General features: G+C 48.0%; 5 protein-coding genes across 5 annotated transcripts; 2 read left to right on the forward strand and 3 right to left on the reverse strand.

The window, feature by feature from the left end:
- Positions 1 to 3,065: 3,065 nt before the first annotated feature.
- FSUBG_12205 (carboxypeptidase D) lies at positions 3,066 to 4,738 on the forward strand (the record flags this gene model as incomplete). The annotated part of the gene is made up of 6 exons (XM_036676971.1): positions 3,066 to 3,291; positions 3,345 to 3,544; positions 3,592 to 3,883; positions 3,938 to 4,318; positions 4,366 to 4,443; positions 4,494 to 4,738. 6 exons carry the CDS (start codon positions 3,066 to 3,068, stop codon positions 4,736 to 4,738), a joined length of 1,422 nt encoding a protein of 473 aa, XP_036532291.1.
- A 136-nt stretch (positions 4,739 to 4,874) lies between these two features.
- On the reverse strand, positions 4,875 to 5,706 carry FSUBG_12206 (histidine phosphatase superfamily clade-1; the record flags this gene model as incomplete). The annotated part of the gene is made up of 3 exons (XM_036676972.1): positions 4,875 to 5,071; positions 5,121 to 5,280; positions 5,338 to 5,706. The coding sequence occupies 3 exons, from the start codon at positions 5,704 to 5,706 to the stop codon at positions 4,875 to 4,877; spliced, it is 726 nt and encodes a 241-aa protein (XP_036532292.1).
- Positions 5,707 to 6,233: 527 nt separating this feature from the next.
- Positions 6,234 to 7,697, reverse strand: FSUBG_12207 (glutaminase kidney isoform mitochondrial precursor; the record flags this gene model as incomplete). Its single annotated transcript, XM_036676973.1, has 1 exon — positions 6,234 to 7,697. One exon carries the CDS (start codon positions 7,695 to 7,697, stop codon positions 6,234 to 6,236), a length of 1,464 nt encoding a protein of 487 aa, XP_036532293.1.
- A 1,116-nt stretch (positions 7,698 to 8,813) lies between these two features.
- Positions 8,814 to 10,352, forward strand: FSUBG_12208 (Ca2+:H+ antiporter; the record flags this gene model as incomplete). The annotated part of the gene is made up of 3 exons (XM_036676974.1): positions 8,814 to 9,873; positions 9,922 to 10,142; positions 10,191 to 10,352. 3 exons carry the CDS (start codon positions 8,814 to 8,816, stop codon positions 10,350 to 10,352), a joined length of 1,443 nt encoding a protein of 480 aa, XP_036532294.1.
- Positions 10,353 to 10,589: 237 nt separating this feature from the next.
- FSUBG_12209 (alpha-galactosidase 2) lies at positions 10,590 to 12,928 on the reverse strand (the record flags this gene model as incomplete). Its single annotated transcript, XM_036676975.1, has 3 exons — positions 10,590 to 12,132; positions 12,184 to 12,790; positions 12,844 to 12,928. 3 exons carry the CDS (start codon positions 12,926 to 12,928, stop codon positions 10,590 to 10,592), a joined length of 2,235 nt encoding a protein of 744 aa, XP_036532295.1.
- Positions 12,929 to 13,153: the final 225 nt, after the last annotated feature.

Raw genomic sequence — 13,153 nt, forward strand, 5'->3', positions numbered from 1 at the left:
TTAGCTTATAACTTACTATAAGCCTAGCTTATAATATTATAAGCTACCTAAGTATATATATATACTTATTTAGTAATATATAGAACTTAGCTTATTAGTTATTAAGTAATACTTCTTTATATTAATTAAGCCTAATATATATTAAATCTACTATTAAGAAATATAATACTTTAATAAATATTTAGTATATACTCTATATGAACTGCTAATAATAAACTTAAGCATGGCTTAGTTTAATATAGTTAGACCTAACCGTTACATATATATATTACCTTTTAAAAGCTAAAGTTAAATAGGATTTTTTAGTATATTAGCTTAATATACTTTGTAAAGGCATTATAAGCTTTAGGTATTAATTAATTAGTTTTTCTAGCTTCCAGTTTGCATTGGCCGTTGTATACTCTCCTTGCATGGAGACAGTGGGCATGGTGTCATTTAAACAAGTACTGAAGGATATAGAGACTCAGTTGTGTGGCAAAATTCCTATTCGGCACTTTTTCGACCTCATTGGAGGTTCAGGCACCGGCGGCTTGCTCGTAATTGGCATAGGTTTAGGAAACTGGGATGTAGGTCAATCGGCTACTCGCCTACTCGACTATCAAGTCAAATACCATACGCAAATGACCTTTACGAAGGCTATCAAAGAGACATTTGGGGAGGATGTTGCGAGCCAGAGGATAGTTGGAAGTCGGGTAAGTACTAAAAGGGTAACATATAACGGGAGACTAGTTTTGCTTAACTTCCATGGTCAAAATAGGCACATGTATCCGAAAGCCCCACGAGGGTTTTTGTGACAGCAACGTTGTACCAGGCTTGGGGCGATGTTCAGGGACCAACCATCATAACTAATTACATACGACCGGAGGGGCAAGGTAAGCTGTAGAATTCACTCCATGTCGCTGAAACTGATCTAACAAACTGACTTCCAGAATCAAAACTTGTTTCCTACGCATATGAAACAGGACATAGGGACGGGCAGAACTTTACAATCCAGGATGCGGCAAAGGCAACTAGCCTACCCCCATCTTCTTACGACCCCTTATCTTGCCGAGGTGTTTTATATTTGGACGGTGGGGTATGTTGTAATAATCCTGCGGAGATGGCAATGGCCGAGGCAGCGATTATGTGGCCTTTAGACGGGATTACTACCTCGCACTTGCTGCTGTCAATTGGTAATGGTTGGGCCCAAGATGCGGACGATACAGAAGATGATTCCAGCAGAGACAGCTCTTGGTGAAAACTGACGATGGATCAACTAACCCAATACTTCACAACACGACCGACAAAACTTCAAAGGCGGCTGGATCAGAACAGACTGTCAGAGAAGCCTTGGAAGGAAGCTTTCAGTCTCATCAGTAAGATGCACCCCACCCGATGTGTACGATCGAATCCGAAGATATCAGGGAACCAAACGCTCGAAGACATAGCAGCAAAGTATTTGTCACAATACTCTACTCGCCTTGATATTTCCAGGCTCTGCCATTCACTCCTGGCGACGACATTTTGCTTCGATGCAACCGAAAGGCACCGCCAACTTGGAAATGGACGTTGTTTGATAAAGGGTAAGTAAGAATCTAACGAAATAATGACGATCTATGTTGTCTAACATTAGATAGGAGAAATTCTCTGTCGCTTTCCACAAGGTGCAGATATAACTAAGAGCTTAGGTCGCGTCTTGGAACCTTTGTCCAATCCCCGCATCGAGCTGATCGCCCCTGGGCATGAGCATAAAAGATGGGGTTTTGATGCAGATATGATTTCACGCATGAAGAGGGATGGACTGTTCGATATCCCCATCGATTTTGAGATTTCAACTTCTCAATGGAGAATTGACCTGGTGTTTGTTACTGCTGACTCTAAAGAGGAGCCAATTGGTTTGAGCCTTTTCCCCTATGATATATAATTATGAGTTACTATAGTAATAATATGCATTTCCACAACTGTATCACCTACCATTTCCTATAATACCATCACAACCCCTCGTCGGCATTCTAGACCTATGTTAGATCAACCGTGAGAGGAAGAGTATTCCAGATGGCGCGCAGACGCTGGTAGCGGTACTCCGCTGTACTCTCCGTTTTAACGAGCCATGGAGATGAACTTAGGTCCCGTGCCTCCCGCTTCCGAATACACCGATGAGATAATACATCGTGTGGTATTCCATAGCCGGGATATGTCAATTTAGGGCTCGTCTCTGTCACGTATATCAGAAATATCGTTTCAACAGCATATGTTGATCCTACCTCAGCACCGAACCTATGGCCAATCTATAGGCGGAAATTCACATAAGATCAATACTCCGAGCATCTCCAATTGGCTAATCAATACGACATCTCTGCATACCATTGCGATATTGGGTTTCATTAGTGAGAAAATTAATTCTAAGCATGAATTGTCGATAAGCCCATGGCCAATCAGAGCACGGGAGCTCGGATATTCGGCAAGTGAGTTTGCATGCACGGTCACCAGATTAACGGCTAAAAAGTGCCGAAAGCTAGATCTCGTGGCTCGGGAGATCGCTTGTTCTGGAAGGTCGCGATGAGGCTTGATAAGATGCACTTCTGCAGGTAATCTTTCTGATACAGGATGTACCGAAATGAATAGCACGGGGGATTCTGAATTTAAATATTTACGAGGCGGTTAAAACTTTGTCTTATGACGAGTATGTCTGTCTGCCTTGTGATCCTCCTGGTCAATGTAAGCAAGACAATGCCTTGTTTCACGGTACCGGGATGACCTAGAGATCGACAGTACCCACTACCCATTGTCGCCTGACTCCCGCGCTGTATTGGCTAATCCTACCTCCGGATCATCAGGAACCTTTGGCATTAACAAAAGATCTCCCCCTTTAATCAGGAAGGTGGCATTAATCTTCCAAGCGATAAGACAATTTGTCACTTTTACTCGTATAGTAGAACATATGGAATGCGGGCTATTCCGTGATATAGTGGCGCCCGATCGAGACCGCCCAGATCTATATATATGCTGTCTCATCCTCCCGTCTTGGCACTTTTTCTCCCGCTCAACCACGTTTCTTCTATTCAAGTTTGATACTATCGGTCATCATGAAGACAACTTTGTTGAACGTCCTCACGGCGCTTGCCCTCGTCGGCCAAGGCAGCTGTACACCTGCAGCCAGCCTCGACAAGAGGTATCTGCAAAAAGAGGCCGGTATCAAGTACAAGGTCTTTGAGCACGCTGCCACCGGATCCAAGACCAAGATTGTCTCCAACTCTGGAATCTGCGAGACGACGCCAGGCGTGAACCAGCACTCCGGCTATTTCTCTGTTGGTAAGTACCTCATTAATTCCTTGTACAAATCTTCTTACGGACGATTTCTTCAGGTGATAATATGAACATGTTCTTCTGGTTTTTCGAGTCCCGCAAGAACGCCAAAACAGCTCCACTCGCCCTCTGGCTCAATGGTGGTCCGGGCTGCAGTTCCATGATCGGCTTGTTTCAGGAAAATGGACCATGCACCTTTAACAACGGAGGGTCTAAGCCAACTCTGAACCCCAACTCTTGGAACACATTTGCCAACATGGTAATTCCGGCCTCCTCTCTATAATAGCAATGAACTAACAGTCAAAGCTGTATGTTGATCAACCTATTGCCACCGGTTTCAGCTACGGCACCGATGACGCTGTATCCACTCTTGCAGCTGCCCCTCGAGTCTGGAACCTTCTTCAGGCCTTCTACGCTCAGTTTCCTGAATACGAGAACCGTGACTTTGGTCTTTTTACTGAGTCCTATGGTGGACACTATGGTCCTGAGTTTGCGTACTACTTTGAGCAGCAGAACGCGGCTATTGACGCTGGAAAGATCAAGGGCGAGAAGATTAACCTCGTAGCTCTTGGTATTAACAACGGCTGGATTGATCCCGGTAAGCTTTCTCACACGCCTTGAGATTTAGTTTCAGTGCTGATATGTGATATAGGCAACCAGTACAGAGATTACATCGACTATGCCGCCAACAACACCTACCGCAAGCTCATCACACCAACTCAGTACAGCAAGTACCTCAACACATACAACCAAAAGTGTGTCCCTGCATTTGCCAAATGTCCCGGTCTCACAGGTAACGATGCTGCGTGTGGCAACGCAGATGATGTCTGCAGCTCAGCTATTGAACGCCCGCTGGAGAATCTGGCAGACTTTGATGTCTACGATATCCGGGCTTCAAGCAATGATCCTTTCCCTCCTGCGACTTACTCTACCTATCTCACATCTGCGTCTGTGATGAAGGCGATTGGTGCGCAGTCTGATTATCAGGAGTGTGGTGATGAGTCTTATAACAAGTTTATCGCGAGTGGTGATAGTATGTTTTCTGCCTATATACATGAATGCGACTAACAAACCTTGCAGGGGGGCGGTCATTCTTACCGACACTTTCGCAGGTCATTGACTCCAAGATCCAAGTTCTTATCTGGGCCGGCGATGCTGGTAAGTCACCTCCATTCCCGCCTTGATACCTCAAATCTAACAGCACCTAGACTGGATCTGCAACTGGATGGGTAACTACAGAGCCCTCAACTCAATCGCGCCGCAATCATTCGTCTCAGCTCCCCTCAAGTCATTCACTGTTGGTGGAAAGAAGTATGGTGAATTCAAGACCTCTGGAAACTTGAGCTGGCTGCGAGTGTACGGCGCTGGTCACGAAGTCCCGGCATACCAGCCCGAGGCTGCGCTGGCGGCGTTCGTTGCGACCATGTCCAAGAAGCCTATCTCATCTACGTGATTGATAGACTGTTAACAATTTATGTCAGATATCATCAATTGAGTATTTCACTATAGCAGTGATTAAAGAAGACGATGGGCTGTGTTCGAGAAATGTTCTCTCCATGCTGTAAAATCTATGCTATAACCAGAATTTATCACGGCCGTATAAGACCCCATTCGAGCGCCGCATTCAAAGCAGTTTGTCGCAGCTCTAGTTGTTCTTCTCTCGTCGGAGGAACTGGCTCTACTCCTCGCCTCTCTCTAGACTCTCGGGTCTCACATAAAACTGGCCCTTCGCTGTTGTCATGCGAAATCGTATAGGAGCGAACCTCGGCATTAGCCCAATCCGTACCTGCTGATGTTAGGACGTAGACAGCCACGTCTGATTGGCAACAACATACCATCAGGGTTAACAGAGTTCACCCAATCGTCGGTAAAGAAATGCAAGAAGCAACCATGAGTAACAACCACGATTTCTGACTCGGGTCTTTCGCTCAGCCATTGCCGTGCGGCCCGGGCCCTCTCCAAGATGCTGCCAATAGCTGGAGCCCACTTGCCCTCCTAAGCTATAATTAGCTCTTAGATTGATCAAACATGACTAAAGGTTGAATTGCATACCTTGACTTCCCAACCCGGCTCGACCACACTGAAATCCACGGGCTGTTGTTGGAATTCAGCCTTTATCACAGAGAGATCACTACCCGTGTCGCAGTTCATGTCGCTGACTTCCTGAACTTCAGGCAGGGCCACAATATGTAAACCGCGCTCCAGCTGAGCGGGAAACGCTAGCAGGGTCGTTTGGAGAGTTCTTCGCAGGGGAGATGACACGATGAGGTCAACATTGGCAAGCTCAGGATGCTTAGAGATCAGGCTTCCAGCTTGCTCTTGTCCCAGAGGCGTGAGGTCGGTGTCAGGCAGAACGTTGTTCGCTTCGCCAAGGTTATGAACGGCTTGGCCGTGACGGACGAGATGAATAACTTTTGGCATGTTTTCTGTCTCAAAGTGATTGAATGCTGTTAAATGGGTTTTACATAGTGTTTGAGATTCAGCTTCAGTCCGCTGCTCCATTTATACAAGGAAGCTCAATAAGCTTCGGAAGTGGGCAGTGACCGACCGCGTCCGCGGGCCCCGTTTATCCAGACTAACCGCCTCGGACTCGGATCCAGCCTTGCAAGGGCTATTTTAATTGCGCATTCTCTATTTTTATACTAGAGCTTATCGATAACTTACTGCGTCATTATTGCTACCCTATTGCTATTCAAGAGACCGGCGAGAAGGGCCTGCTGGCCTCAAAGTCAAACTTTAGTACCACTGCCGCGATGTGACGACATACAGGACGGGTCGTCATGCCAAGAGTGGTATTTTAACCAACTATCTGTACATATCACTTGGGTGGATAGTGAATCACTGCCTGATGTAGTATGGAACTGGATATTATTTTAGTCCTTCCAAGAGGACATCGGCACAGCTGGCTTCACAAGTATTATTTTCTATCTAATCCTTAAAACGCCAAATCACCATTCATCATTCTTTGAAACAGTATGGCACCCAATTCCTCCAATATAATCCCTCGCAGCAGTCTCGTTATCCACAATCTTGAGGTTACTACCCGCCCGCTTCGTCTCCATCTCCAAAACACCCACGGGGTCTATGACAACCACGGTCCTCCCATCAAGCAGCAACCGCGTAATATCCGCCTGGATAATCTTCTGCGCCACCGCATTAAACGAAAACACATCGCGGAATGAAAACACCACCGCGCACACGAACCGGCTCCGTCCAGACCCGGGATCGTTGGGGTTCGGATCGCCGAGTTCTCGTGTGATGGCGCGTGTTAAGCGCTCTGAACCGCCGAAGCGGACTACACCGCGGAGACTGAAGATGATTACTTCTTTATTGCAGTTTGTGTGGTGTGGCTCGTTGTCGCCGGGGAGGATTGTCGCGACGGATACGCGCACCGTCGCTTGGGCGATCTGGCTGACGTCCATCATGTGAAGACCCATGTCGCTGGATAACTGCTCGCAGATGGCGACGCCGCGTACGCTATTCCCCCGTGAGTCAAGCTTGGGTGAAAATACAGCGATGCCCATTTGACCCGGCAGAGCACCGATGATACCACCAGCAACTCCACTCTTGGCGGGGATGCCAATCCGCGATACCCAGTCGCCTGCAGCATCGTACATGCCGCAAGTCGTCATGACGGAGAGGATCTGCCGCACGCTGTTCTGAGGAATGATCTTTTCTCCCGTCGCAGGGTGACAGCCCGCGTTGCAGAGCGTAGCAGCCATGGTGGCCAGGTCTCGAACGTTGACGTTAATGGCGCATTGGCGGATATATCCCTGCACGATCTGCTGTGCATCGCCGGTGATGATACCAGCTGCTTTGAGCATGTAACCGATTCCCATGTTGCGGTTCGCATCGCGCAGCTCAGCCTCGTAAACTTCTTCGCAGACGCGCAATTGACGACCTGCTAGCTTCGACATGGCTTTGAGGATGCGGTCTGATCTCTGCTCTGCTGTCCAGTCTGGTCCGCCGATGAGAGAATGCGCTGTGATGGCTCCGGCGTTGATCATAGGATTCATGGGTCTGTTGCTCCCGCGCTCCAGCGACAAACTGTTGAACGCGTCTCCAGAGGGTTCCACGCCAATCTTCTCCAGCACCTTATCCAACCCCGCATCTTCAATCGCGAGCGCATACACGAACGCCTTTGAAATAGACTGCATCGAAAACTCAACATCGTCATCGCCAGCAGAGTAAATCTGGCCATCCACCATCGCCAGCGCCACAGCTATCTTGGACGTGTCCGCCTTTGCCAGCGTCTCGATGTAACTGGCGGGCTTGCCATCTTCTATGGGCCGTGCATTCTCCAGCACGCGGTTGAGGTAGTCGGGAATAGGTGACTTCATCGGACGGAAGGGTATGGGCTTGAGCTGCTTTGATGGAGGAGGAGAAAAATCAGTTCTCACCGCTGAAGGCATTATGTGACCGGTCTCGTGGGTGATGTCGTAAGCCAAGCTATTTGAACCAAGCTGAACGAAAACGGATCTGTCCAATCACGAGGGAGATGCTGTAGTGAAACTTTGTCAGAGACTAGTCGAAATCGAGAATGTAGAAGATCGTAGAAAGAATGACTATAAATTATTGTATCTGTAGGAAAAAGAAGAATGGTTATATAGACTAGGACGAGAAATGAGCAATTGGTAAAATTTCATCACATGAGTTCAGACTTTTTCACGCACAAAAGTATACTGTATGTAAAATTTACATAACGATAACTATACCGAGTCCATCGCGCAATAACAACGTGGTCCGTCGTAGCCGTGACCAACAACACTAAAAAGCGTATTACCATTTTACATAATAGGCTTTCTCGGTAAGGCGAGAATGAAAACTCTCTCATCGGTGAGAATCGGTGAGCGCCTGCATGGTGAGTGCGGGGAGACGCGTATCTCATTCGTTGGATCTGGTGTCAAAAAAACAGGACTGCCGATGACGGGATCACGGGTGTTTTTGGGAGGTGATGCTTGTATTTTTTAGTCGAGGGTGATCTTGTGCGCGCTAGTTGATATCGAGGGGGCCATTCCGTGCTGGGGCTGTGAGACATGGCTAAACCTCTTTGGAGAGATGATTTCATTATCGATACGTCTAGAGCTATCTTAGCCCAGTAGACTTTTACAGTGAGAGTATAGCGTGAGACGACACGACGACTGGCTCTCAAAAGCGTTAATCTCATCAAACCCTCCCTCGAGAAAAAGTCAAGTCAGATCAGATCAGATTCTTACTCTGCGGGGTAAAGCATGGCCAATGCTTCTTCCAGAGTCTAGAACCCCTGCTGAGCCAACGTCACCAAAAACAAGCTTTGTTTAGAGTTTCGATCCCTGCCTTGAGCCCCTGTAAATGTGTCTCATCACAGCGTCTTCATTGGACATCAGCTGCGCCACCACCGCAAACACCAGCGTCACGTTATTACGATCCCAGCCCCTTTCTGTCCTTATTTCTTGGCTCTCCCTGCTCTATTTACACTTTTATTTTATTTAAGCTTATTCAGTTTTGAGTATCATCTGTTTTGCTTGTTTGTTACTTGACTCGTGGTAATGGCGAGCAATATCCTCCCGGGCCATGGCTCTGAATCAACCCCGCTTCTGCCGCAGATCTCAAGTCACATTGCTCACGAGGGAGAAAGCGGGAGAAGCGGTTTCCACCCTCGTCATTTCCTCGCTGTTCTCTGGCGAAGTTCCTGCACCGCGTCGAAATGGGTAAACATCCTCTGGCCGTTCGTCCCCATCGCTATCATCCTTCAATTCTTTCCTGGTCTGCACCTCTGGAAGTTTGCTACCGCGTACATCGCTGTCATTCCAACTGCCAATCTGCTTGGTTTCGCTGGACAGGAGTTTGCGCGGAAATTGCCCAAGGTAGCTGGTATCCTCATCGAGACAACGTTTGGATCTATCATTGAGATTATCCTCTTCATTGTTCTGCTTTCGAAGCATGAGGTCAACTCTCCTGAAGATAACGGCGATGAAGGCAATCTCATTCCCATCATCCAAGCCGCCATCCTCGGCAGTATCTTGACCAACCTTCTTCTCTGTCTCGGCCTCTGTTTCTTCGTTGGTGGCCTTAAGCAAGCCAGCCAAAAGTTCCACGCCATTGTCTCAGAAGTCGGCACTGGACTTCTTCTCGTCGCAGCATTTGGTCTCCTCATCCCCAGCGCATTCTACTCCGCCCTCAAAGCCGAGGTTGTGCCCGACTTTCCAGGCTTCCGAGTTTTGCATGAGAAGTTCACAGAGGGTAAACTGCAAGACGATGTACTTCGCATCAGTCAAGCCACATCTATTGCACTGATCATCGCGTTTTTCTTCTACATTTGGTATCAGGCTAGTAGCCAGCATAGTATCTTCGATGAGGTTATTGAGATGGATGAGCACCGAGATGCTGATCGCGAGGCTGATATGGAGAAGCCCAAGTTTACCATGACCGAGGCTATTATTGCTATATTGATTGCTCTTGCTTTTGTGACAGCTCTTCTCATCTTCCTTGTTGAGAAGATCGAGCATGTTGTTGAGAGTGGAGTCCCTGATCAGTTTTTGGGTCTCATTCTTTTGCCCTTTGTGGAGAAGGCAGCTGAACACTTGACAGCTATTGACGAAGCATATGGTAAGTACAACCCTTCACTCGTAAATGCATCAACTAAAGAGCCCCCAGATGGCGTCATCAACGTCGCCTTATATCACTGCCTGGGACCATCTATCCAAACAGCCCTCTTCAACGGTCCCCTCGTCGTTCTCGTAGGCTGGGTCATCGGAAAACCCATGGACCTGAACTTTGAGATCTTCATGATTGTTCTTCTCGTCTTGTCCATTTTGGTGGTTGGAAACTTCCTCCGCGATGGCGAGTCCAACTGGCTTGAGGGTGCACTCCTTGTGGTAAGTCAGCCCCCTCATGTGAACATTCGTAGGTGCTGACAGTTGTAGGTCATTTATGCTATTATTGCTATCGCATGCTGGTACTATCCAAACCCTGACGTGGCTACTTCCAATGGCATCGAAGGCTCCGAGATGGTCAACGTTACCATGAGTGTTGACACTCTGCGTCAGCTGCAGAAGCTTATCAATGCACAGCTGCCACAGATTTAAACTGGTGAGTTTATGTTGATGTAAGCTTAGGTTGCTTGAGAACTTGCGAGAGGGTGAAGATGGAAAGTTGTCAGTGTCCGGGGAGCTGCCTGGTGAGGGCTTCGTTGTGTTGTTTTTTACGTGTTGGATGAACATTTCAAATTTATCATGTGCTGCGGAGGTATTGAGTTGACTGAGCGAGCCTTTTATGTTAAGAGCATTGTCTACAGTATGTTGCCCATAGCCTAGCTGTCCGAACTACTGTTTCTCAATCATCAAAACTTGACTATCATAATCCCCCTCAAACGTCAACTGAATGCCCATGTTCATCAGCGTTGAACCAGAAACCGTCTGTTTATTGTCCACCCTGTACTTGGCACTTGCATCTAATCCTTGAAGTCTGAACCATGGCCAAGAATTATTGATAGTCGCCCTCGTCTGGAATGCAAAAAGCACAACTTTCTTGCCATCCTCTGAGATGAACTGTCCAGCTGGGTAGTTTGTTTCCTCAGGTAGAGCAAGTCTGTAAAAGTCTCCAGTGATGACGATCGGGTTGATCTTCTCAGAGAGCTTGATAAGACCAGGAATTTGATCCCTCTCTTCGGGCTCCAGATCGCTTGGGTCGAGTTCGACACCAAAGGAGCCACCCATCATGGCAACATGGGCTCTGAACTTGACAGACGTGATTCTCTGGGTGTTTCCATTAGGGACATGTGACAGATGAGCTCCCATAGCAGATGGAGGATAAGCCAGTGACGTGCCGAATTGGATAGCGATACGCTCAACTGCATCTGTATCATCCGACGTCCAAATCTGGGGGAACCACTGGAGAACACCGGGGTCAAATCGACCGCCACCCGAAGCACATCCTTCCCACAGAACGTCAGGGAAGCGACTCGTCAAAGTCTCAAAGACGTGATAGAGACCCAGCATATACTTGTAGTTAAGAGTAGGATCAGGTGTCTCGTGGATTCCACGGTTGTTATCCCACTTCACATAGGAAATCGGTGATTCGCGGAGAATCTTGGAAACTGAGTCGATGATGAACTCTTGGACCTCGGGCAGAGCTACGTTGAGAACCAATTGGTTACGCGTCTCGGTTCGGGGATATGAGCCTGCGTGAATCGCCCAGTCGGGATGTTTGTCGTACAAGTCTGATTTGGGGTTCACCATTTCGGGCTCGAACCAGATACCGAACTTTAGATCATCGGAGGCATTAGCAATTCTTAGGTCGGTGACGTTCTCAACGAGAGGAGTCAATCCGTCAGGGAAACGTTCCTTGTTAGGCTGCCAGTCTCCAAGACCAGCTGAATCGTTAACTCGCGGGTACTTGTTACCGAACCAGCCATCATCCATGACGAACAGTTTAATACCGAGGTCAGCAGATTGTTTGGCGATCTTCTCAATGGCGGTCTCGTTAATTTCAAAACCCAAGCCCTCCCAGCTGTTGAGAAGAACAGGGCGTGTTTCTTCTGCGTATTTACTCTTCATCAAATGCTTTCTGTACAGGCGGTGGAATTGTCTAGACATGCCGCCGACGCCTTTATTTGAGAAGACGGAGACGACCTCGGGGGTGGTGAAGGTCTGACCGGGCTTTAGGGGCCATGAGAAGTCGAGAGGGTTGAGACCGAGAAGGGCGCGGGTGAGTCCTTGCGAACTCTTCTCGACGTCAACGGCGAAGGAGCCGGTGTACACCAGGGAGAATCCCCAAGCTTCGCCTTGTGTCTCAGTAGTAGTTGACGACACAAGAGCGAGGAACGGGTTGTGAAGATGAGAGGAATATCCAGTAGAGCTTTGGAATCTGTAACACCGTTAGCACTCTGCGTTATTATCTCACAGAAATAATACTTACCCTTGTGTTCCAAAGTCTACCTTTCGACGCACACGCATACCCTCACGCGCCCAATCACCTCGGATCTCAATAAGATCCAGATCATCCTGCTGCAAATCAACACTCCAACTGGAAACCTTCCTCAAATCAACCGTCGCATTCCCCCGGTTCGTGATATTCACACTCCTTACAATAGCATCATACTTCGGAAATATCGAATACGACAGATCAACAGCAATAGAGCTATAATTGTCATACATCCTGACCACCAAAGTCGACACATCATCAGCCTCGCCAAACGTCGACGGAAGACCAGGTAGCCCAGGTTTTCCTTGCACAACCTCGTGAGACTCGTAGCGAAAGTCAGTGACGGTCGTGCCGCTGGCTTGCTGGAGCTGGAACGCTGGGACGCGGAAGTCTCCTCTTCCATGGTCGGGGAATTCGCGGCGGACGCGGCCGATTAAATTGACCCAGCCTTGAATGGGGCCGATTTCAGCTGTGATTCCATCTTCGGCGACGGGGCCGCCGTAATGGTCGTTTATGAGGTCTCCGGTGGTGTTGTCGACGTGGAAGCGGTATGAGACGTTATCGCCGTTGAGGGCGAAAGACGTGCCGTCGACGTGGATTGCTGCAGACATGTTAATATTGCTGAATATGAGAGAAGTGAAGATGAAGACTCACGATTTGAACTCTCCGCGACAGCCGAGATGGTCTGACAGAATAGCACTGCCGTCGTCGCAATGCCCTTCAATGTAACAAACACCATCTTGACCCTGGCAAAAGTTGTTTAAACGAAAGTCAAAACCAAGTGGCCATCCGCGGGATCCGACGTCTTTATAAATCCTCAAAAACAGATCGTCAGTGTAAAGGCCAACCACCCGGAAAATTCGAGAAGCCTGATATGCAGCAACTCGTGATGATCTTGAAACGGGCCGATCTTGAATTGGAGTTTGTGGGGGAGAGGTTGGACTTGATGATGGTGGACTACCGA

Source organism: Fusarium subglutinans, assembly GCF_013396075.1.
Source record: "Fusarium subglutinans strain NRRL 66333 chromosome Unknown NRRL66333_c0000256, whole genome shotgun sequence".
Taxonomy (NCBI): Eukaryota; Fungi; Ascomycota; class Sordariomycetes; order Hypocreales; family Nectriaceae; genus Fusarium; species Fusarium subglutinans.